The sequence below is a fragment of the Chrysemys picta genome, chromosome 8 (genome assembly GCF_011386835.1).
Source record: "Chrysemys picta bellii isolate R12L10 chromosome 8, ASM1138683v2, whole genome shotgun sequence".
In the NCBI taxonomy this organism is placed as follows: domain Eukaryota; kingdom Metazoa; phylum Chordata; order Testudines; family Emydidae; genus Chrysemys; species Chrysemys picta.
Genome location: NC_088798.1, coordinates 53,346,533 through 53,369,049, shown reverse-complemented (window position 1 = coordinate 53,369,049; position 22,517 = coordinate 53,346,533). Strand labels below are relative to the sequence as shown.

At 42.1% G+C, this 22,517-nt stretch overlaps 1 protein-coding gene across 7 annotated transcripts in view; it reads left to right on the top strand.

The window, feature by feature from the left end:
* Positions 1-22,061, top strand: part of SWT1 (SWT1 RNA endoribonuclease homolog) — an 83,817-nt gene extending 61,756 nt beyond the window's left edge. For 5 of the 7 annotated variants that reach the window (XR_010590016.1, XM_005290700.5, XM_042851277.2 and 2 more), the window contains 3 exons: positions 8,054-8,120; positions 10,505-10,569; positions 20,794-22,061. Coding sequence is in view for 5 of the 7 variants with exons in the window: in XM_005290700.5 (XP_005290757.2) it covers positions 8,054-8,120; positions 10,505-10,569; positions 20,794-20,899 (238 nt within the window). In the remaining 2 variants the exon portion in view is untranslated. The remainder of the gene's footprint in view (positions 1-8,053; positions 8,121-10,504; positions 10,570-20,793) is intronic. The other 2 variants (XR_010590017.1, XM_042851275.2) reach the window with 2 other exon arrangements.
* The last annotated feature ends 456 nt before the right edge of the window (positions 22,062-22,517 follow it).

Genomic DNA, 22,517 nt, shown 5'->3' with positions numbered 1-22,517 from the left:
TCATTATGAAAAACCTGGGATATTGAGTACGATCACTATCATGAAGCAGTTGTATTCTGCAACAGTTTGGACACTAACTATGATTTTTATCTAAACCTAGTTGGGAATGGAGTGACTGAAAGTCAGACTAGGAAGTACATTGATTTTACTGAACCTTGGGCAATATTTTCTGAGTAAAACCAGTGTGTGTATGTGAGAGGAAAAGATAAGTGTTTGACCAATCTGCCAAATCAATGCTCTCCATGTGTCAGTATATAATGCCTGCATCTGTAACTTTCACTCTATGCATCCGAAGAAGTGAGGTTTTTACCTACGAAATCTTATGTCCAAATAAATCTGTTAGTCTTTAAGGTGCCACCAGACTCCTTGTTGTTTTTGTAGATACAGACTAACACGCTACCCCCTGATACTTGACACCATGCAAGGTTTAGTCATGGGTAATTTTAGTAAAAGTAATGGACCGGTCACGGGCAATAAACAAGAAGTCACGGCCCTGTAACCGGTCCAAGACTTTTACTAAAAATACCTGTGACTAAATCTTACCTGCTGCAAGGGGGCACTCCTGAAGATTACTGCTGCAGGGAGGGGGGCGGCCCAAGGCGATGCTTCTGCTGCAGGGAGTGGGGCGGCCCGGGGCAACACCAACGTTGATCCCGGACTGCTGCTCCAGGGCAGCACCGGGGACTGGCTACCAGGGCCACCCAGAGGGGGGTGCAAGTGGGGCAATTTGCCCCGGGCCCTGCAAGGGCCCCGCGAGCCCTGGCCTGGGGCGGTCCAGGTCTTTGGCGTCGGGGGGCCCCTTCAGTGCTGCTGAAGACGCGGAGCGACTGAAGGGCCCCCCGCTGCTGATTTCTCCCATGAGCCCTGGCCCAGCGGTGGTCCGGGTCTTCGGCAGCATTTCGGCAGTGGGGGGCCCTTCAGTGCTGCCAAAGACGCAGAGTGACTGAAGGGCCCCCCGCTGCCGATATGCCACCGAAGACCCAGACCGCCGCTGGGTGAGTACAAGCTCTGCAGTTCCCCCGCTTTGCCCCAGGCCCCCTGAATCCTCTGGGTGGCCCTGCCGGCTGCCAGAGCAGTGGCCGGTGTGGCTGGCCCCTGGACTTCCCCAGCTTCTGGAGTGGTCCTGGGGTCAGCCGCACCAGCACTGCAAAATTCACGGAAGTCAGCTCAGCCACCCAGATCTTAAGCCCCAGATGGGTAGAACTGGTTTTGTTACCTCTGGTCAAGTAGGGTTCTTAAATAATTAATGTTCAAATTTATTGGTGATTAATCTCATGGATGTAGTGAATAGGTTAATGCTTCAAAACATCATAGGTTCTATTTAATATTAGAATTAAAAGATCAGATAAATCAATCTGTAATAGATGCCATGCCATAAAGAATGGATCCCAGTTTTGGCCTCAGGCAGCCGATGTCTTTGTCTAGGACTCTGGCAGTGGCGAGCCAAATTCTTGGAAGCATAAACCCCTTATAGCTCTGGTAATAAGCTGCTGACTGTTAACCTGCTCTGTGCCCACTTAGCCCACCTCTCTGCTCAGCCTGTTTGTTTTTAGCCCAGGTATGGTTCCGTTGTACATGCAGGCAAGGAACTAGATCAGATTTTTTTTTTTCCTGTTTTTCTATCCAGTTACTTTATTGTGCCCTCTGTACTGGTTGCCTTATGTGTGTTATGGGAGTCTGGGAAAATCAAGTCACTGGTGAGGTAGGAACTGGATTGTGCCAGGCACATCTCACTTCTGCATGGAGACTCTCTTAAAACCAGTTGCCAGCCCAGATGGAGCCAACCTAGGGTGACCAGATCACCCAAGTCAAATATCATGACGCGGGGGAGGGTGACGCGGGGGGGGGAGGGGGTGGCAAAAAAAAAAAAAAACACCCTTCCTCCCCAAGCGCTGGAGGGAGGCCAAGGAAACGCAGGGGAAGCGCGGGGCCGGGGGGAGTAAGAGTCCGGCCTGGCCCCGAGCAGGCAGGACTCAGTTGGGTGGTAGGGAGAGGAGGGGGGTGGCCCGCAGGGCCAGGCGGCGGCTGTTCTCCCCCCCGGGCAGCGGGACTCGGGAGCAGCCGCTGCTGCAGCTCCCACTGCTGCGGGGGGGAGGAAGCGGCCAATGGCCAAGCTCGGCGGCTGCGGCTCTGGCGCCTGGGCCCGAACCCCCCCGAGCCCGGGCCTGCTGCGGGGACCCAGCAGTGCGCACCCTGCGCGCGCCCAGCCCCTGGCCAGTCATGTCTGGGCTGCTGCCCAGCTGGTACTATCCCGCGGCGGCCCCGGAGTTGGGGCAGCAGGCCCCAGCCCCCCCGTCCCGCTCGGGGGGCGCGAGCACTTCCGGGCTCTGGAGCATTTCCTTGTTTGTCCAGTGTCCTGACCGCACGTCGGTCGGGATGCGGGACAAACAAGGAAATATCGGGATAGTCCCGATAAAATCGGGACGTCTGGTCACCCTAAGCCAACCAAATGACTGTACTGTATTTACTTTTTGTGTGTGTCTCTGCTGCTGCCTGATTGCGTACTTCCGGTTCCAAATGAAGTGTGTGGTTAACTGGTCAGTTTGTAACTCTGGTGTTCGTAACTCTGAGGTTCTACTGTACACACACCAGTGGTGTTTTGAAGGCTGTATTTTTTGTTACATCGATTGGCACACAAGTGTGTAGTTATAATTATTTCAGTGAAAATTCTCTCAAATTAAGCAGGGTCTGGCCAGAACAATGGTTGGATAAAAAACCTCCAAAGAAAATCCAGTGGTGTAGGAAAATGTTGTGGTTCTTTAAATTACACTTGCGTAATCAGTGCCTCAGCACAGTGGTAGTTCAGCACATTGTGCTGTAGAGTTTCTGTATTTCATGGGACGTAAAACTGGAGGCCCTGGCCACTTGTGGTCAGTTTTTAAAAAAATCCTGTGATGCTCTTTTTGCAGTGCTGTTAAACCCAGTGCGTTGGCCAGATTTCAATCTGTGCATAATATTATCTGCCAAAAATTCTCAGTTCTCTTTCGGTATGATGATCTTCACTTGTACTCGACTCTTGAAGGTGTAGCATTGCTATGTGCTGCTAAGGTTTCTATTTCACCCCAGAACAGGTTGTATGTCAGTATTGTTCTATTCCCACTATGAAAAAGTTAGTTAACAGTTCAAGGTTGTTCAAGTGCAAATCCTAGCAAAATAATCTCTGAAAGGCAAGAAAGTTTCCAGTTCAACCAGCATTCCCACCTTCAACTTCCTTTCCCAGGCTGAACTTTGGGAAGTTTGGAGCTGGATCTAAATTGTGCAGCATGTCCCCATTTATTATTTTGGTTTGATGTAACCCTTATGTTTCAGGATAGCTAAGTTTATAGTTGACACAGTGGTTTTCCACACTTCACTTTTTTTGTGTGCTTATCATCTAATGTTGGGAATAAAGATAAAGTAATTTAATATTACAGTTGGTCACAAAACCAATGGTTCTAGTTCACAATAAGAATTTTAAATAGAAGAACTCATTCACTCAATGTCTTATGGATTGTTGGAGGTTGCTTTTAGATACCTTTCCATGGCTGAGGAGAACTACACATTTCCACTGAAAATAGAGATGAGCCTGACCTATGAAATTGAGAGACTAAAGTGATTTTGATATAAGAATTTAACTAGGATTGATCTGAATCCAAATATTCCAGGTTTCAGATGGCTTTTGGATCTAGGAGTTTGATTCATGTACATCTCCTACTAAAACAGAAAATGTAGTTCTAAAGAACAAAAGTGGTTGCAGGGCAGGGAAGAAATGGGGCATTTTAAAAAAACAGTAGATAGTTGATGATCTTTTAATTGCCTTTTTTTTTTTTTTTAAAACGACTGCCCTGTCCTAGAAACGCATTTAGAATTTTTTTGCAAGAATTCTGGTCCGAGACCCTTTTTAAAATTTTAGTTGGAAACAATAATAAGCACATTTAGGAAGAAGACTGACTTCTAAAGAATTCATGTGGGAGAAATTATTGTAAATACATCTCTAGCATAACTTCTTTCTCCCTCAGTTTTTTTTAAGTTCGTGTAATGTTTCTTCAGTGAGTACAACCAGTTGCTTTAACTTGAAAATACTGTACTGTCTTGAGCAGTTTATTCATGCTGACCGTTTTATAGAGCCTTATTCCTAGATTAAGGCCAGAAGGGACCATTGTGATCATCTAGTCTGACTTCCTGCATAACACAGGCCATAGAGCTTCCTCAGATCAATTCCTGTTTAAACTGCAGTATGTCTGTTGGAAAACATTCAATCTTGATTTAAACACCCCCCCCCTTTGTTAAATATGTAGCTACTTTTACTTCCCCCCTTTAAGCCAACTTGTGTTTTTAAGCAGTGTAGCCTTCTCTCTTGACAGTGAGATCATGGCTTTTTGTGCATTTAGTAAAATCTAATAGTTCCCAATTATTATTAATACACCTCTACCTCGATATAACGCTACCTGATATAACACGAATTCGGATATAACGCGGTAAAGCAGCACTCCAGGGGGGCGAGGCTGCGCACACTGAAGGATCAAAGCAAGTTCGATATAACACGGTTTCACCTATAATGCAGTAAGATTTTTTGGCTCCCAAGGACAGCGTTATATGGAGGTAGAGGTGTATTTTCCTTTTCAAATTCATTCTCCCAGCTGATTTGGCTCATAATTGTTTTCAGCTTTGTGAAATTGGCCCTTTTAAAACGTCAGGGTGTGTGTGTGTGTGTGTGTGTGCGTGCACACACTTGAGATATACTCTGTGTGTATGTAATGTCTCTCGCGCACGCACACACACATTTTCCTCATGTTGGATTGAAGTTAGGAATTGTCATCTGTAACATTTAGGAATTCTGAATGTTTTTTAGTGCTGGCAGCATGAGACCTCCAGAATGTCACTCAGATTGCAGTCCCCTATGATAGTGCAGTTTTTTTCTCCTACTTGACCTTATCCAGGTTTGGGATGGGTTTTTTTTTTTTCTTGTGGTTTTTTTTGGTGGTCTATGGCAGACACTAACTAGTACCCCCATTTTGTGCTTTATTTGTTAAGACCTTGATCCATAAGCACCCAAGATCACTTGTTTCTGAGTGGTCAGTGACTCAGAAAAAAGGTAAGGTAATTTTTGAAAGAGTGCTACTCCCTTTCCCCTCTTGCCCACTCAATCCCCCCTAAATAGCTTATAACCACTGATTTTTAACACTCCAATCATATCAATTTTCCTACCAGGTTTCAATAATACCAACTAGGTGAAATTTAAGCTCATAAATGACCAATTTCAATTCCTTTTATTACTCCGGCTCCTGGCGTTCATGTATAAGCAACTAAAGAACTTCTCTTCAGATCCCTTGATTAATTTTGTTCTCAATGGCTTGATTTTGTACTAAATATGTTCATTTGTTCCCTCTTTTCACCCTTTCTTTTTGTTATTTTAATGCCCCCCTAAGTAGTCTAACCAGCCTATCACCTAGAAAATAGGTCCCCCTTCTGCTGAGATGGAGGTCCTCCAAATTGTATAGCCCAGCGATTCTCAAACATTAGCAACCCGAGGACCCCCATTTTGATTTTAAAATTTTCACAGACCCCCAAGCCTGGTGCTCAGCCACAGGCCCTGCCCCCACTCCACCCCCTCACCCAAGCGTGCCCCTTCCCTGCTCCTCCCCCTCTCTCCCAGTGCCTCCTGCATGCCACTGAACAGCTATTCTGCTGTTTATCAGCGGTGTCAGTGGCCTTGGACATGACTCGCTGCCCCCCTGGAGTACTCTTGTGGACCCCACAGGGGTCCACATACCCCAGTTTAAGAAACCCTGGTATAGCCCCTTATCTCCATAAAAAGGGCAGTGTTTCATAAAACCAAACCCTTTATCTTATACCACTTATCTAGCCAGCAGTTCGTTTCCAGATATGTGTCCAAACAGCACTTAAGTGTTGATTTATAGGCAGATCTCATAGCGCAGATCCCAGTATAGTTCTTGTAATAATATACACAGGACATTCATTTGGCAGAAACTTTGTCAGCAGAATATCAGTGGGGCAGGGTTAGGCCCAGCATGATTTCCCCTTCCTCTGAGGGCAACAGATGTAAAACAGTCCCCATGACCCCCTCCCCCAGCCACATGGGCTGAGGAAGGATGAACAGCACTCCTGGATGCAGTCAGTCCTACAGCCCTACCCAGACAGCGCAAGGAACTAGTCCACATTTCAAGCGGGACCCCAGACTCTGCTTTCAGTTTGAGCTACTGTATGGATGTTCTTTCTTTGCTCTCTGGCTGTTTAGTTCTGACTTCCCCTCCCATCTTCCCCCTACAGTCCCTTTGCTTCTAGCTTAATTCCTCCTGCCTTCCTTGCTCCTATCCATCCTTTCTTCTTTCCCTCCCTCCTCTTCAGTGTGTCCCATCCGTTCCATCATTTTCATATACTAATCATAAATTGACATAGCTGCCCAGCTCCCAGCAGGGAGCGAGGGGCGTCGCCTGGGCTTCTCGCCATGGCTCCTGGCCAGGAAAGCGGGAGAGGCATTCTCCAGGAGAGTGAGGGGCAGCTGCAGGGCTGGTGGAAGGATGTTTCGCGCCCAAGGCGAAACTTCAACCTTGCGCCCCCCCCCCCCCGTCCCCGAGCCCCCGCCCTGAGGCGCCCCTCCCTGTGGCAGCTCCCCCTCCCCCGCCCCAGCTCACCCCTGCCCCGTCTCCTCCCTGAGCACGCCGTCACTGCTTCACTTCTCCCGCCTCCCAGGCTTGTGGCGCCTAAGCTGATTGGCGCTGCAAGCCTGGGAGGCGGGAGAAGTGAAGCAGCCACAGCGTGCTCGGGGAGGAGGCGGGGCAGGGGTGAGCTGGGGCGGGGAGTTCCTCTGTGTGTTGCCCCACCCCCACCCCCTTGCTGCAGGCGGCCCTCCCTGCGCTCCACTGCCCCAGCTCCCTCTGCCTAAATGTCAGCGGTGACCGGGGCGGCCAAAGATCCGGCCGCCACAGTCGCTGCTGAAGAAAATGACGCCCCCCAAATCCTAGCGCCCTAGGCAACCGCCTAGGTCGCCTAAATGGTTGCACCAGCCCTGGGCAGCTGGTCTCTAACTGCCCAGTTTTCTTGTTAACTTCACCGCTCCTGCCATGAAACTGACAAGACAGTCAACAGACGATGAAAGGAACTGCAGTGTTTACACAGCCACTACGTCACCCTAACTACACCCACATAAGCCTTGCACTTCCCATGGAGCTGGAGTTATTATTCTGGTGTAGTAAGGCTCTTACATCGGTGGGAGGAAGGCTGTGTAGTATAGACACTGACATAAGGTCAACGTAACCTACCTTACGTTGATCTAACTGTGTAGTGTAGATCAGCCCTTAGAAATGATAAAGTACCTTTGTTGGCAATCTCTGCAGAAGGGCCAAGGACTGAATGGGTATGGATAGACTGAACTACCATCTCGCTCCCACAGGTGGTGTAAAATACATGAGTAGGCACTATGGAAAAACTTGAAGTGCTGTTAACAGTACTGTATGTGTTCTGTGGATAAATAAAAGAAACAGTAACTTGGCATGTCAGTCTGTTCACCAGTCCCATTTCTCCTCTTCTCTCCCCCCGCAAAATCCCCTAAACTAAAATACCCAATTCTGCATCCATAAATGGGAAGTATGCAGGAAAAATTCAAACTGTACCTAGTCCTTCCCTTTTTTTGTTTTGTTTTGAAGTGTGGGAAAGTTTTGCATTGTATGTCAATTTTCTGTTGCCCTCTCTTGACACAAGAGAGGCTTTGCTAGTGGAAAAACAAAAGGCTTTTAGTTATATGCTGTTTTTTCCCCCTTTCTATGTAGTGAAGTGGCCGATGTGAAAACTGCATTAGAATTTTTAATTGGGAAAAACCTTCTATAAAACTTGCCCACTAAGAGAATAAACTCCTTTAGTTCTTTTAATTGGGGGGGGGAAGGAGGAAATGAAATGATTGTGAGTGTTCGTTTTTGTTTTGTTCTGGAACTAATTAGAATTTTTACACAGTGAGGCTTTTCTGTATCTTACTAATTTAGATGTATATCATTCCAGGGTATTTCTGCTCTTCTACAAACCATCTTTTAAACTTTTTTTTTCTTTTTCTTTTTAGAGTTTTGACCCCCAACAGTAGTTTTCAAGACATTTGGATGCTCTATAACTTCCTAATCAGTAATGAGGTATGAAATTTATCTTTTTGAAAATCTTTAATGGAAATGTATAATAAGGATGAATCATAGAACTGGAAGGGACCTCGAGAGGTCATCTAGTCCAGCTCCCTGCCCTCAAGGCAAGACTAAGTATTATCTTTCTAGACCATCCCTGACAGGTGTTTGTCTAACCTGCTCTTAAAAATCCTCAAATGTCATACTACAGGCAAATGTAGTGAGTAGCCTAACTGGTAGAGCTACAGTTCATGTTCCAATTGAGCTAGAATTGTGAAATTCGGTACTCTTGGCCATTATTGGTCATAAAGTCTAAGGGGAAAAAATATTAACTTGTTTCTTTCGATCAGAGGTCATTGGACTTTCTAATGGAACTCCAACCATTCAGGTACCCTGTTTAAGCTGCAGCCTTGAAATTTAGGACACTGGTTTATTATAAACTCATTACAGAGAAGTCTTTAAAATTAACAGTCCTCACCAGTCTAATAATTTACAAAAATAATACTAACTTAATCAATTAGGCAGTCATATGGGGCCTGAGGCCTTCAATTTAGAGAAATTAAGGTCATCTGAGATCACCAGTTGTATTTATAGGACTTTAGATAAAATGTGTTTGAAAGTGAGTGCCTGGATTGATAGCCACGTCCACATGAGTGATGGCTAGCTGGCACTAGTTAACATAAACGACAGTATTCCTAAAAACAGCATTAACACAACACACTATGAAATCAAACTATATCCTCTTAGAATAGGTATGAATATCTACACTATGCAAGGAATAAAATATTTCAGAAACAAATTGACAATCCAGAAAACATGCCCATATAAAATAGGAAAGGATGTTGGGACTACAGCTAAGGATGCAGAATTGGGAGATCTGAGTTCTATTCCTGACTCTTCCATAGAAATGGGCTGTGTGACCTTGAGTGAGGCTCAACATGCGTGCTCATTTTCCCCATTAGTAAAATGATAGTCCCCTCCTATGTTCTTTGTTTCAGTCATTTTCCTGGTAATGTATTGCATGTGTTACTTGTTTGTTGTTGTCTAGGTTCCTAACTTCTAGATTGTTGATTTTAGATAACTTTTAACTCCTTATTTTGAAATTGGGTACATCACATGTGGAAATATCAAAACTTAGAAATATATTTTCACACAGAGTACAAATAATTTATATAAGATTTGTAATGAAATTACTTAGTTACTTTGAAAAACTTAACTCTAGGGGGATGACATTCAATTCTAGCATTGGAATCACCAGTTATCTTACTTTTGGTTGTATGGCTCATTCTAGTAGAGCCAACTTTCAGGATAAAATGAGTTTGTTTTTAAAGACTAAACTTGTCATAACAGCACCTAATTGGCAACTAAGTTTACGGAATCAGTGTACGTTAGCTGTTTTGCAGCTAGTTTTCCAAGGTTATACAATGGGTGATGCTATAGGTACATTTGTAAGCTCTTCAGGGCTACTGCCCTGTCTGTATGTTTTGTACAGTTCTTAGCACAATTGGGCTCCAGTCTTGATTGGAACCTCTAAGACCTACTAGAATATACATAATAATCCTCACCACAACCACATGGGTCAGCAGTTACAGAAAGATGACCCCTAAACGTCAACTGTCCCTATTGTAACAAGATCGCTCCTATCCATTATTTGAATTTTTTTCCCTTTAAAAGTTTGGACCCAAAACAGCAACCTAAGGACCCAAACAGAAAAACAACTATGTGGCATTGTAGTGTTCGGAATATTTACATGAAACCTGAAATTCAGAACTGTGTTTATATTGGTCATTTTTATTTTATTTTTTAAAAAATCTGCCGCGAGGAGCCACTTCAACATCCTTAAAAATCCTGTTACAAAGCAGACAACAGTGTCTTTCCTATCCTGCTACATCTGTAAAATAGAAAATATTGTTCTGTTGATAACAGATCAAGGACACTTGAACTTGAAATAAATGGCTCCATGTCAGTATGGGCATTCAAAAAATATGTATTCCATATACAGAATATAGGCATTTTTGTTACAGGATGCATTATTTTCATGTCCATTGTGTATGCTTAGTATATTTGATTATGGATTTCAGAGCTCAGAATTCTATAAATCTTTTGCTATGGAATTGTGGGGATGATTCTTTCTGTACTAGAGTTATCTGGAAGCTGCTATAAAAATGCTATTAAATAAAACCAAGATGATACTTGCACTGTTAGCTCTAAATTGTTTTGCCCTATTATTCTGAATAGGGAGTACTTGATCCGTACTATATAGTCTGGCTTCAATTCTTTTCTCATTGTCTAGACTTGAAATCCTTCCAGTTAAGTGTGTAAACATTAGGTCCAATGTATGTTATATCAGCCATGTGATTTTAATAAGTATGTGATCCTAAGTAACTCTTTCATCTTAGATAAATGCCAGCATAAAATTTACTGCTGAGGAACTCTATGAGTGTGTTTCACAGGAAGTGTATAGGTAAGTCAGTTATTGATTACATCTACTGGATTTCCTGAAACAGTTGTAGCACTACATTTTGTTAAGCTTTACTTTATGGTACTTGGTTATTTTCTCTTAGAAAAATCTCCATTATTCCCTTACTATACAAAGTAGTTCTTTAGATTTATTGAGGGAGCTGGTCTGTTATTTGCTTCCAACTTACTGTTTTTGATCCACTGTGTTTGAGTTTTCTTAAGGGTTTGTCTACGTGGTGCATTAGTCTGCACTAGAGGGAGTGTATATTCCAGTTTGCGCCAGTGTGCCGGGCACTAACTGGTCCGTATGGACACCACTGGCACACTCTAAATGTCTCCTAGTAGGCCCTGGAAACTGGACACTACAGTACACTAAGTGACTTTGAGTGTGCCATCAGGGTCCATATAGGCCAGTTAGTGCATGACATGTTAGTGCACACTAGAATTTCACATATTTTAGCACAGACGAATGCACATGTAGCCAAGCCCTAAATCTGGAATAAACTCAATCCAAAGAAGTAGGTTCTTAGAAGTAAACACACTTAGTATAGAAGCTTGCTTTGTTTGTTTTTGTTTTGTTTTAAAATTTAATTGAAAAAAGAGGTTGAATTGTACAAACATTTGGGGATAAGGGTCACTGGTGTCTAAAGCTTTGCCTACACTAGGATTTTGAGCTGCATTTGCAATGGACATCAAACACTGTTCTCCCCTACACTTGCTAGTTTCACACTTTGTCCTGCTGGTGTGGACAGGGCCAACAAAACTCAACACCCTGCCAACATGGGTGAGAATAAGGAGTCTGCCATGCTTTGTGTTTGTGCACACAGCTAAGATAATATGCACATTATTTTGGGGAGCATACTTGGTAAAACAAAACCCTGTCCACAGCCATGTTGAGAATCATTTGACAGCCATTTATGAACTTAGGCCCTGATTCAGCAAAGGACTTAAGCATGTGTTTTAAATTGATGTCAGTGGGACGTAAATACATGAGTAAATGCGTTGTTGAATTGGGAACATAGTTCTAACTGTCACAAATAGAGCCATGGGGTGGCCTGTCGCAGGCAGAAATAACTTACTTAAGGAGGCTTGTTTGTTAAAGTATTCTTGATCTTAAACCAAATGGAGATATTGCCTCAAATGACTTAATTTGCAGTCTTTCTCAGAGTGTTTATTTGCATTTGGATCTGAGTAACTGGAAATGTTTAGCTATTGTTTGTGTTGGGTGGAGAGGGGTGGGGGGAGTGTTATTAAAGCTGTCAAAAAAGGGTAACTACTACTATTTGCTGGCTCAAACTAAAACAATCACTTTTTTTCTACAAAAACATTAATTAAAAGGCCTGTGATGCAGAGCTTTTGATTTTATTTTAAATACCATAATTGAAAATACATTCTAACTTTTAAGGTTGTAAAAGGCTGATAGGGATTTCTTGGATGCTTCCATTATAAACTGGAACTAGAGGCAATTAACACTAATAAAAATAAGATGGCTTTCACCAAAAATGCATAACATGTTTGCAATACATTGTCCTGCTCAGCTAAAATCTTTCCAAACCCTTAGTCTGTCTACATGTGATAGTGATTAGTGATTCAGGATGTACTAAATTTTTGACTGTCCTATCAACTTAACAAGCTGACTCTAGTGTTAGAGAAAATATTTTGCAGTGTTGGAGAGGGGGGTTCAACTTGAAGTTCAATAGAGATGGAATATTTTGGATGATCCATTGGCTTTCGGGGGTACCAACTATTCGTGCAGTTTTCAGCAGCAATTATGGAGCTGATTGTTGGCATTTAAATAACTAACTTTGGAATAAAACCCACAGTACAGCCGCCTGTACTGTGTTAGTACAGTGTGAAGATAATTATAACCTGAGGAATTTCTCAGTATTTAAAACTTGCCTCAACAAGCTCCAAAATTCTTCATTTTCTGGATGATCCCAAAAATTAAACAGACCCTTTCTGGAATTCTGCTAGTTCTGGCTTCTTGACACTAGGTCACAGCGATTTGATTAGGGTAAACCATTGAGAAGCTTGTTGAGCAGGCTGCTCTGTATCAGAACTTTGTTTTCTATAATGAGCTGCATGTCTTCACATTGCCCCTAGGTGATGCTTATGTTGCATACCAGCAGCCTCTTTTGGGAACATTTCAAGCAAACCAGTTAGATAGTTGCCAAATAGTAGATCTGACATCTACAAATTCAAGTTACAAGTAATGTTTCCAACTTCTATCTTTAATTGTGCTTCCTCTTTTATTACAGCAGTTAAGTTATTTTGTAGTACAGAAATTAAATAAAACATGATCCTGTCCAATGAAATAAAAATAATAAATTCTAGTCTGAAAGCCCTCTTTATAAAATGGAAGCACAATAAGCCAAAGGAGAGGGAAAAAGAATGCTTTATTTTTAAGGCAGGTGGATTATGTGGATATTGGTAGAGACTGAATAGCCAAGGTGTTGAGACTTGTAGTTGAAGTGGGATTAAAATCTTTGTCTTTGATTAATTTAGTGTCCAGATTAACACCTCAGAAAGTAATTGAACTTTCTATATTTTTTGTGACAAATATTTGTCAACTTTTGAAGAGAAAATGTTATTTTAAAATGGTTCCATTTTGAAATTTGTTCCTGAAGTGTTTAACCATTTTGGAGGAGAGAGGTACTCCCTGTAACTAAACAGCCACATCTTTCCGTCTCTCACTACTGTAGCATCTCGTATGTTGTTGTATCCTTATTGTGGGAGCACCTAGAGGTGATAATCAGGGATTGAAACCCCATTCTGCTAGGTGTGCATGTGACATGTCCCTCCCCTAGAGTAAATTGGACAAAATTAAACTGTCCCACAGTTTAAATAAGAAATAGGTTATGATGAGCTACAAGAAAAGCTGTCTTACATACAGCTGCAAAAGCCAGCAGGACTACTCAGATCCATCAGCTACTTTAAGTTATCCAACACCTGTGCTGCACCTGCACAGGATGACTGGTAGCTTCCCCTCCTCACGTAGCTCTACATCCCACCTCTGCCTTTATATCCCATTCATTAGGGTTACCATATTTCCTCATTTAAAAAAAGACACTCCACGGGGCCCTGGCCCCTTCCCCACCCCAACTCCGCCCCCTCCCCTGAGCGCCCCGCATTCCCCCTCCTCCCTCCCAGCCACAAAACAGCTGCCCGAGCGCTACTGGCTTCACGGTTTGCTGGGCAGCCCCCAGACCTCCAGACCCTGCGCCCCCGGCCGGGCGCTTCCCCAGCGCAGCCAGAGCCCGGGAGGGGAAGCGCCCGGCCAGGGGCGCAGGGTCTGGAGGTCTGGGGGCTGCCCGGCAAACCGTGAAGCTGGTAGCGCTCGGGCAGCTCGGCTCTTCAGCTACATAGAGCTGAGGTGTCTGGGGGGGAGCAGCAGCAGCCGCCGTGGGGGAATCCGCCTGCAGCTCGCAGCCTGTGGGAGCCGCAAGGTAAGCGGGACTGGGGCAGGGATGCCGGCAAAGCTATTTTCCCGGACATGTTCGGCTTTTTGGCAATTCCCCCCCCAGACGGGGATTTGAGGACCAAAAAGCCGGACATGTCTGGGAAAAACTAGACGTATGGTAACCCTACCTAAGCCTCCCTGCTCCTTGTCCCCTGACTGCCCCAACCCTTATCCACACCCCCACCCCCAGACAGACACCAGGGACTCCCATGCCCCATCCAACCACTCCCCACCCCCTGACAGCCCTCCCCCAGAACTCCCGACCCATCTAAACCCCTCTGCTCCTTGTCCCCTGACTGCCCCCTCCTGGGACCCCTGCTCCTAACTGCCCTCCGGAACCTCACCCCCTACTAAGCCACCCTATTCCTTGTCCCCTAACTGCCCCCCTAGGACCTTACCCCCTACCTGTACCCTGACTGCCCAAAACCTTACACCCCCAACCCTCAGCCCCCCTCCCCCCGAACTCCCGACCCATCCAACCCTCCCCCTGCTTCCTGTCTCTTGACTGCCCCCTCCAGAACCTCCCTGCCCCTTCTCCAACCTCCTGGCCCCCTTACCGTGCCGCTCAGAACAGGGCAGGGGGAGGCAAGTGGGTTGCAACACAACTATAGTTGGTAATTAGAATGTCTTCATGCATTATGCTGTCACTGCTGTAAATTATTCCCAGAAGTTGCGTCATGCATTTGAATGATTTAGCTTTCATGGATGGGATTTTCCTTTCCCCTAGTCCTTGGGCAAATGACCAAATTTATTTTATTCGTTAGAACAAAAACTATAAAATAAGAATGCATGGATTTCAGGTATGGGAACACTTTTCTGCTTCCATTTGCTGGATTGTTAAAATTCTAACCTATTATGTGATCAATAAAGCAGGAAAAAAAAATACCCTAACAGAAAACCTAGCTAGTGGGCTGTATTGACATATAATATTCACCCTGATGAAGAGAAATAATGTGTATGTAAACTATGCAGCACCTGGTTTGAAGTGTTATTTAAGGGAACAGACCTGTAGTGTGCTCATGTGAGTAGGCTGTTTAATGTCCCTAAGTCCTGTATCATAAAATATTTTAGTGGATCCATTTTAAAATGTTTCTTGGTAAAAAATAAATGTTCAAAATGGGTTGGGGGTGGGGACAAAGAAATTACTGAAATTGCATTTAACCAGCTTTAGATCCTTAATGTTCAGATCGTTATTGCCTAACAAAACTCTAAATGCAAAATAAGTATAGTTGCAGATACAATAAAAATGCACTCTTGCCTAGAGCGAATAACTGAATTTCTATTAAATAATTTAGTCATTTTAGTCTTACATCTGCAACTGACTCAATGACGGTTTCCTCAGGCTGCATGAAAGCATTTAGTTTAAACTTGCAGCTCAAAGTAAAGGCTTGATCCTACAACTCTTAATTGCATTAGTAGTAGTTACTTGTGCAAATTATCCTATTTTAGTGGTTCTCAAACTTTTGTACTGGTGACCCCTTTCACATAGCAATCCTCTGCATGCGACCCCCCCTTATAAATTAAAAACACTTTTTTATATATTTAACACCATTAGAAATGCTCGAGGCAAAGCGGGGTTTGGGGTGGAGGCTGAAGCTCGCGACCCCCCCATGTAATAACCTCATGACCCCCTGAGGAGTCCAAACTCCTGTCCTATTTATTTCCAGGCACACACTGATTCCAGTGAGTGTGACTACTCATGTGAATTGGGGTTACAGGACCGGGCTCTATGTTCAATATCTGTGGTCCTAGGTGATCTTGACAGAGTTAGCCAAAAAATGTTTTCCCCTCACAACACCCACCACTCTCATTAAAAAGCACAAGCAAGCATCAGCAATGTGGGTTGTGTTGGAGGAAACTTGTGCTGTAACTGAAATGCATAGCTACAAAGTAAACTGGTGTGATACCACTGCTTAATTTAAAACTTGCTGTGAATAAAGAAGCTTAACAGATAAAGAGCCAAAGGACCTAGAGGGTCTGTCTCTTACTCTTTACCCAGGCAACTGCCCACTGCATTAACTTAATCCTACTGTAATATTTGCATAAGAATTTGCCTCATTTTTTCCCTAAATGAATAATTATAACCTGTGTTTAAAAAGGATTGAGATTAATGATCTCCGGTGTTTTTACATTGCTGCCTTGCACACACAATGCTTAATTCAAGCAGACAGGTATTTTTGCTACTTGGCAAAGCCAGCATTCTCTGTTAATGCTTCCTGCTCTTGCAATGAGGTAGGGAAAAGCCCAGAGCCACTGGCATTTTCAGAACAATGGTCAGGTGTAGATGTAAAATGGAAAAAGGTATATTTCTGCTACGGAGCCTTTAATGTGCGGTGATTATGTATTGGGTATTATAGAAGTACGCGGGAATGATTGTGAAAGTTTACAAAACAAAACTTTTTTACTACTGCTCTTCTCTGCTCTTCTGTTCTTATCTGCTGATTAAAATTGAGTTTTATTACCTTGGATAATGCAGAGGTGACATAGCAGCCAAGTTCTGCTTCTGGAATCTTTATTGTAACTATATGGTATGAGGTAGAAATGTATTCTCCAGCACTGGAAAACTGTACTGGGGATTTGAAAAGCAATTAGAACAATCTCTTGTTTTGACTGAATCTTTAGCAGATTTGGGCGCTTGAATGTAAAACCCATAATCACTTAAATCCTTACTCATGCAGGTAGTCCCAATTAAATCAGTGGACCTACTCATGTGATTCTTTGTCCTGGACATGGAAGTCATTAACAAAATATAAATATGGACCCCCATAGATGTTACTATCGTTAACCAAAAGCATGCTTTTGCCCTTTGTACTTGGTTAATTGTTGCATGACTCTTACTGTTTCTGTTTTATATCTAGTAATTGTATTTATTTATTTTATGGCTAGTAATTGGGCCATTAGAATTTTGTGCTATTTCCATAGCAAGAATCTTTCAGGGTAGTGATATCCAGGCTTTCAGTGATTCTATGTAATCAATCTGATGTTGGCTGTGGAATTCCATAGTTTTGGTCATATCCAGACTTCTGGCTAGGCAGACAGCTTGTAACAATTATTTATGCAATAAATGTGTGTGTTAAAGGTACTTTACAATAGCTTCCTTTGCATAGTAAAGTGAAATAAAATGCATTTTTTTTAAAGGGGGGGAGTGGGGAGAGCAAAAACAACCTCCATCCCCAAGGTTCTCTTGTGACAAAGTAATAGATTCTCAGGATATTTAGTTATTTAAGTACTGCATTGACTTAGTCCAGATATAAGTATTAGTTAGACTGTCTCCAAAGGCTCTCTTTCCTTCATTAATGATATTTGAAATGTATATACTGCCATCATTACCAAACTGATTGCTCAATTTATAAACCAGTGAGAACTTCATCCACTGACAGCAGTGGAGCCACTTCTGGCATGACACTAAGTGACCATTATTTAAATAGCTGTAAAATATCAATTCACAAACAGATGAAAGGAATGTATTTCTGTAGCTAGAAAAAGCCTCAATAGCTGAGCAAAGTGTTGATATAAAAACCTAACCGTTCAAATACAGATGGTGTCTTGACTGAATGGTAGGACTAGCAATAGTTTTGGACCATCTCAGCATTACTTGTGAATCTTGTGAAAGTTTGACTTTTTTGCCAGACTCTTTCCGCTCTGCTTTTCAGAGGCATTACATTATCTATGCGTTAGCACCCCTTGGCATTATCAAGGACATACTGCTGAAATCCTTCCTTGGGCAAAATGCACACTAAATTCATAGCAAGTGTTGCCTGGGTAGATGGTGGTATTGGGACTGTAATGCTAATAGGTGTTAGGTTTTTAATGCTGCACATAATTGTAATGGATGTAGATATGAGAGATTCAGTGCTAATTGCAGCATACTTCATGATAAAACTCCTCTTGTAAATTGTTTTGTCAAACTATTATTACTTAGATATTTTTTTCAACACTATGGCAAAGCCAAGGTAATAAGTCAAAATAGCTTCATGGACAACAGCTAGAGCGACTGAGACCTATTTGAAGGTAGGGGTGGCGCTTGAATGCTGTGTGGCATGGTGGTTACCACAGGGAGATTTGTATATAATTTACATGTGGCCCTTATTTTAGAAGATTTATAGTAATCAGTCTCTAGTTCTCTTTGTAGCCTAGTCTTTAAATTATGCATCTGCTATCTAGGTAATTATAACATCCTCTGCCCATATGCATTTTAAGACAAAACCTGTATTAGACTTGCAAAAATTGGTTCTGTGAGCACTGACATTCCCAATTAGAATGGATCAAATAATTCATAAGGAATACTATTCAAGAAATACATTTGTTCACATATTCTGTTGAGAAGTTAAACTGTTCAAAATTATTTGCTGAATTACTTCTTCAAACAATTCTTGGTCTGTAACTCAATTGTGGCAGTTTGTTACCAGTATATGAGCTGTTTTGACTGGACACAAAGGACCTATAATGTGCTCCTGTTCCCCAATTGGCTGAGTATCTTAACATCCCTTGCACAGGGCAAGTTCTCACGAGCATGAATTTGAAATCTGAGAGAATCAGTAATAGCTTGTTACTATTAGCTATTTCTGTGGATATTCCTGCTGGTAAACGTGTTAAGATTAATATTTTAATTTGCTTTGAGTCTTAATTTGCTTCCAATACTGCAGCAAAGTATATTTTGAATATACTGTGGGGTTTTTGTTTCCGTATTTGCCATCTGTAATGGTGACTTGAAGCTAAAAAGAGTTCTACCACTTAATATCCAACACAAGATCAAGTTAGGAAGAAATCTTAAAACATACAGATGTCAGATCTAGCAAAATAGCTAGCTGCCTTAGAAAAGGTTTAGCTGTTCAAATGGTAAAGTTTAAAAGAGCATCTCTGTGTGGTTTTGTGAAACCCTGGGGGTGGAGGGGCAGAGGCTAGCTCAGTAAAAACTATGAAACTCGTTGTTGGGTGTTTTAAAAAAAAACCACAACAAATGTTTTCAGACTTTAAAAAAAAAATTGGAAATCAGGCAATTTGGAAGGTGGCTTTATTTATTTATTCTCTCTCTAAAAATGGATTACCTTTCTCAGACAAGGGTCTACTCATAGTTTGAAAGGCTTGTGTGTGAAAATCTGCAATGGATACCATTTTAAATTAAAACTCAGCAGTTACCACTCTACATACTCAGTGTGTTGTTTAAAATAGAAGTTACTCTGATTACTGCAGGTACCTGGGTAATGGTTAGGATTTAATGATACCCATTGGAGCAGATCCTCAACTGCTGTAAACTGACAGAGCTCCAGTGGATTCAATGGAACTTCTACAATTTACACCAGTTGCCCCACTGTATGTATTGCTTGTGTACTGTTAAGGAGGTATAACAGGGTCCTCTTTAATCTACATGAGCTACAATTAAACAAAATAAAAGTGAAACAAAATACATTTTGAATGATCATTGGTTAACACTAGAACAAGGGGTCCTCAGGATTCCTGTTCAGAAACACAGTATGTCATACGGTGCCTATACTCTGAATGAGCAGTATTAAGCCATGTCTAAACAACTAAATGTTAATGATTGTACTAACAGAATCCCATGGAAGTTAAATGCCTAATTTGAGAAAATACACCCCCCTTATTTTCTAGACTGAGGGAGAGGGCAAAATAAGGTCACAGCTTTGTCTGTAGCATCAGTGCAACAGGACAGCTTCTAGCTCTAGTGCAGCAGTTCTCAAACTGTGGGTCGCAACCCCCTTTGAATGGGGTCACTAGGGCTTAGACTTGCTGGGGCATGGAGCTGAAGCCCTGTAAGAGCTTCAGCCCTGCACAACAGGGCTCAGGTTACAGGCCCCCTGCCTAGGACTGAAGACCTTGAGCTTTAGCTTTGGACCCCCCCATAGCAGAGGGGATCAGATTTTGACTCCCCACCCAAGGCACTAGGGCAGGCTCAGGCTTCGGTCCCCCCTCCTGGGGTCATGAAGTAACTTTTGTTGTCAGAAGGGGGTGGGGGGTCACGGTGCAATGAAGTTTTAGAACCCCAGCTCCAGTGGATAGGCAGCTAAGTTGCACTGTATGCTCTTTTGCTGCAGCTGAGCATCAGGGCCATATAATGATCACCTTTCCAATGATCTCAGATGAGGTTACCATAAAAACTAAGATGTTTACTGTGGGAAAACAGAAAATAGGCTCTAATTCAGCGAGGTACTGTGCCTAACTTCATGCATAGAAGTAGTCTCCCTGAAGTCTGAGATTGCTCACATACTTAAGCCCTTAATTTTAAATTCCTTGTGGAAATGGGGCTGTTATGAGGCAATCTTAGGAAAAATTGGGAAAAGACACACTAAAGGAAAAGGTGACTTGTGGAATTTACACAAATTGTTTTCATTCAAAAACAGCTTCGGTGGAAAAGAGCTTTTAAAATAAAATCTGTAAGTTTCAATTGTATACATTTGGCAACTTTATTCCATGTACATGACTGTCTAGGTAAACATTAATTCTATAAATATGCTGATACTGAATTTTGTTCTTGCAGCATGCAGCTGGGGATGGGAATAGTTGGCTTAGTTTGAAACTCACTAATTATCTACATATTGTCTTAATCTTTCAAGTAGTAATAAGGATGGCACTTTTGGCAGATGTCAGGTGTCCTCCACTCCCACGGTTCAGAAAGATTGGGTGCACACCCTCTGAAAATACCATGTTACATCTAAAAATTAAAACCTTATAAAATGTCTATTTTTCATATTAAAAAGTTATTGTCTGCTGACAGGTTGGTTTAATATACATCTTTTCTTTGCCTTCTAGAGAGAGGTTAACAGTTGGATGTTGCCAGCTGGCACAGCTGGAGTACACTATTACACAGTGCAATGCATCTGTCCATATGGAGGCCAAAAATAGGGGCTGGTTATGATACTACAATCAACTTCAGGTTTTGATCTACACTGTTCTCCCCTTGAGCTTCCCCCTCCTTAAACTGTACTCTTTAAAAAAATAAAAAAATAAATAAAATGGGGAACTTTGTCAGGAGAGCAACCAAAATCTAGTCCAGTTTTTCTCAGTGCTGTTTAACTTACATTTGAATCTACTTCCTGAATTATTTCCCCCCCATTCAGTTAGCAACAGGAGTCCACCAGCAGCATTAATTGTTGGCATTTGCATTAAATCTCATCTTCCAGAGATGAACACAATCCTAGATGTTGCCACTAGGATACTTAGCATACATCTGTTTGGACTACTTTTAAAGTGCAAAAAATAAATAGCCAGTGTTTTTGTATAGAAGACTACCCTGTAAACACTTCCCTTCTGACAACCAAAAAGCAAGAAAACAAAGTGTGGTGTAAAATTTAAGAGATTCAAACACCTTTAAGTCCAAGCCAGAGGAGAGAATTTTTTTTTGGTCTGCCTAAAAGATGACAGGTGAAAAATAGTTTAAAAGTTCTGCCCTCCTCCAGTTCAATGATCAAGTTAACCCTTTCCTGTATATACTGGTCTGATTGGTACTGAGAATTTCCTATCCTTAATTTAAGCAAAGGTGGTGCAGGTGAGATCTTAGTGTTTCTTAAAAGGTATGAGTTAAACAGGTACTAACAAGTAAAACTGCCTAAAAATTGCTTCCTGTCTAAATTAACTGGTTTTATTTACCCATCAGTGATTAGTAATTCTATTTGTCCTTTCCTTTACAGTAGAAATTTGGGTGGTTTTCACCTAGAAGTCATCTTAAAAAAAACCCCAAACCAAAACACACCTACCTTTCTATATAAAGGAACTTCTTTTCTACTGCAGGGCACTGTCAAATGATTTCCCTTGCTGCTGTTCAAGTTGCACACATTGCTGTTGGAATGTAATTATAACTTGTTTCCTGAAACTGACTTAACAGCTATTCAATTTGTCTACAGCTATTTACAATACTTCTGGCCTTTAATACTACCTGTCTATTTGCTTGTACAGAGACCAGACATACTTGTAAAACTGTATCACTGATTTTTTTTAAATATATTCTTGACTTTGTAAAAGCTTTACTGGAAGTGTAACTAATTGAAGTTTAATTCATTAATAAATTGTGCTATTTTGAACAGTGCTATCTTTACTATGTAGATGCAAATGTGTTCACTCACTTCAAGCAAACTCAGGGGGAACATTTCTTTTGTTCGTGTTCTTGTATATCATTCTATGTACTGAATTCACAAATGTCTCAGAAGCTGCTACAGTACAGGCCCTCACTTGCAGAAAAATAATGGTTTTTAAAAATACCTTGCTGCCCCATTCTGATTGTTCTAATGTGTACCTAGTATGCTTGGGGTAAAAAAACCCAAACAGGATTGTTTGACATACTGTCAATGCTGTTGTCCTCAAACACTGACAATTTCATTCTTCAAGGCAGCAGTAAAACTTGGTGACTTGTCAGGAATGCATCAGAGTATATGTATGTAAAACACATGCCTTTTTTTCCAGATCTACTAAAAGTTACTAAGAGCTATCTGTAATTTTCTGACCAGTTACTAAAACTAATTTAATATGGCTTAATGGCT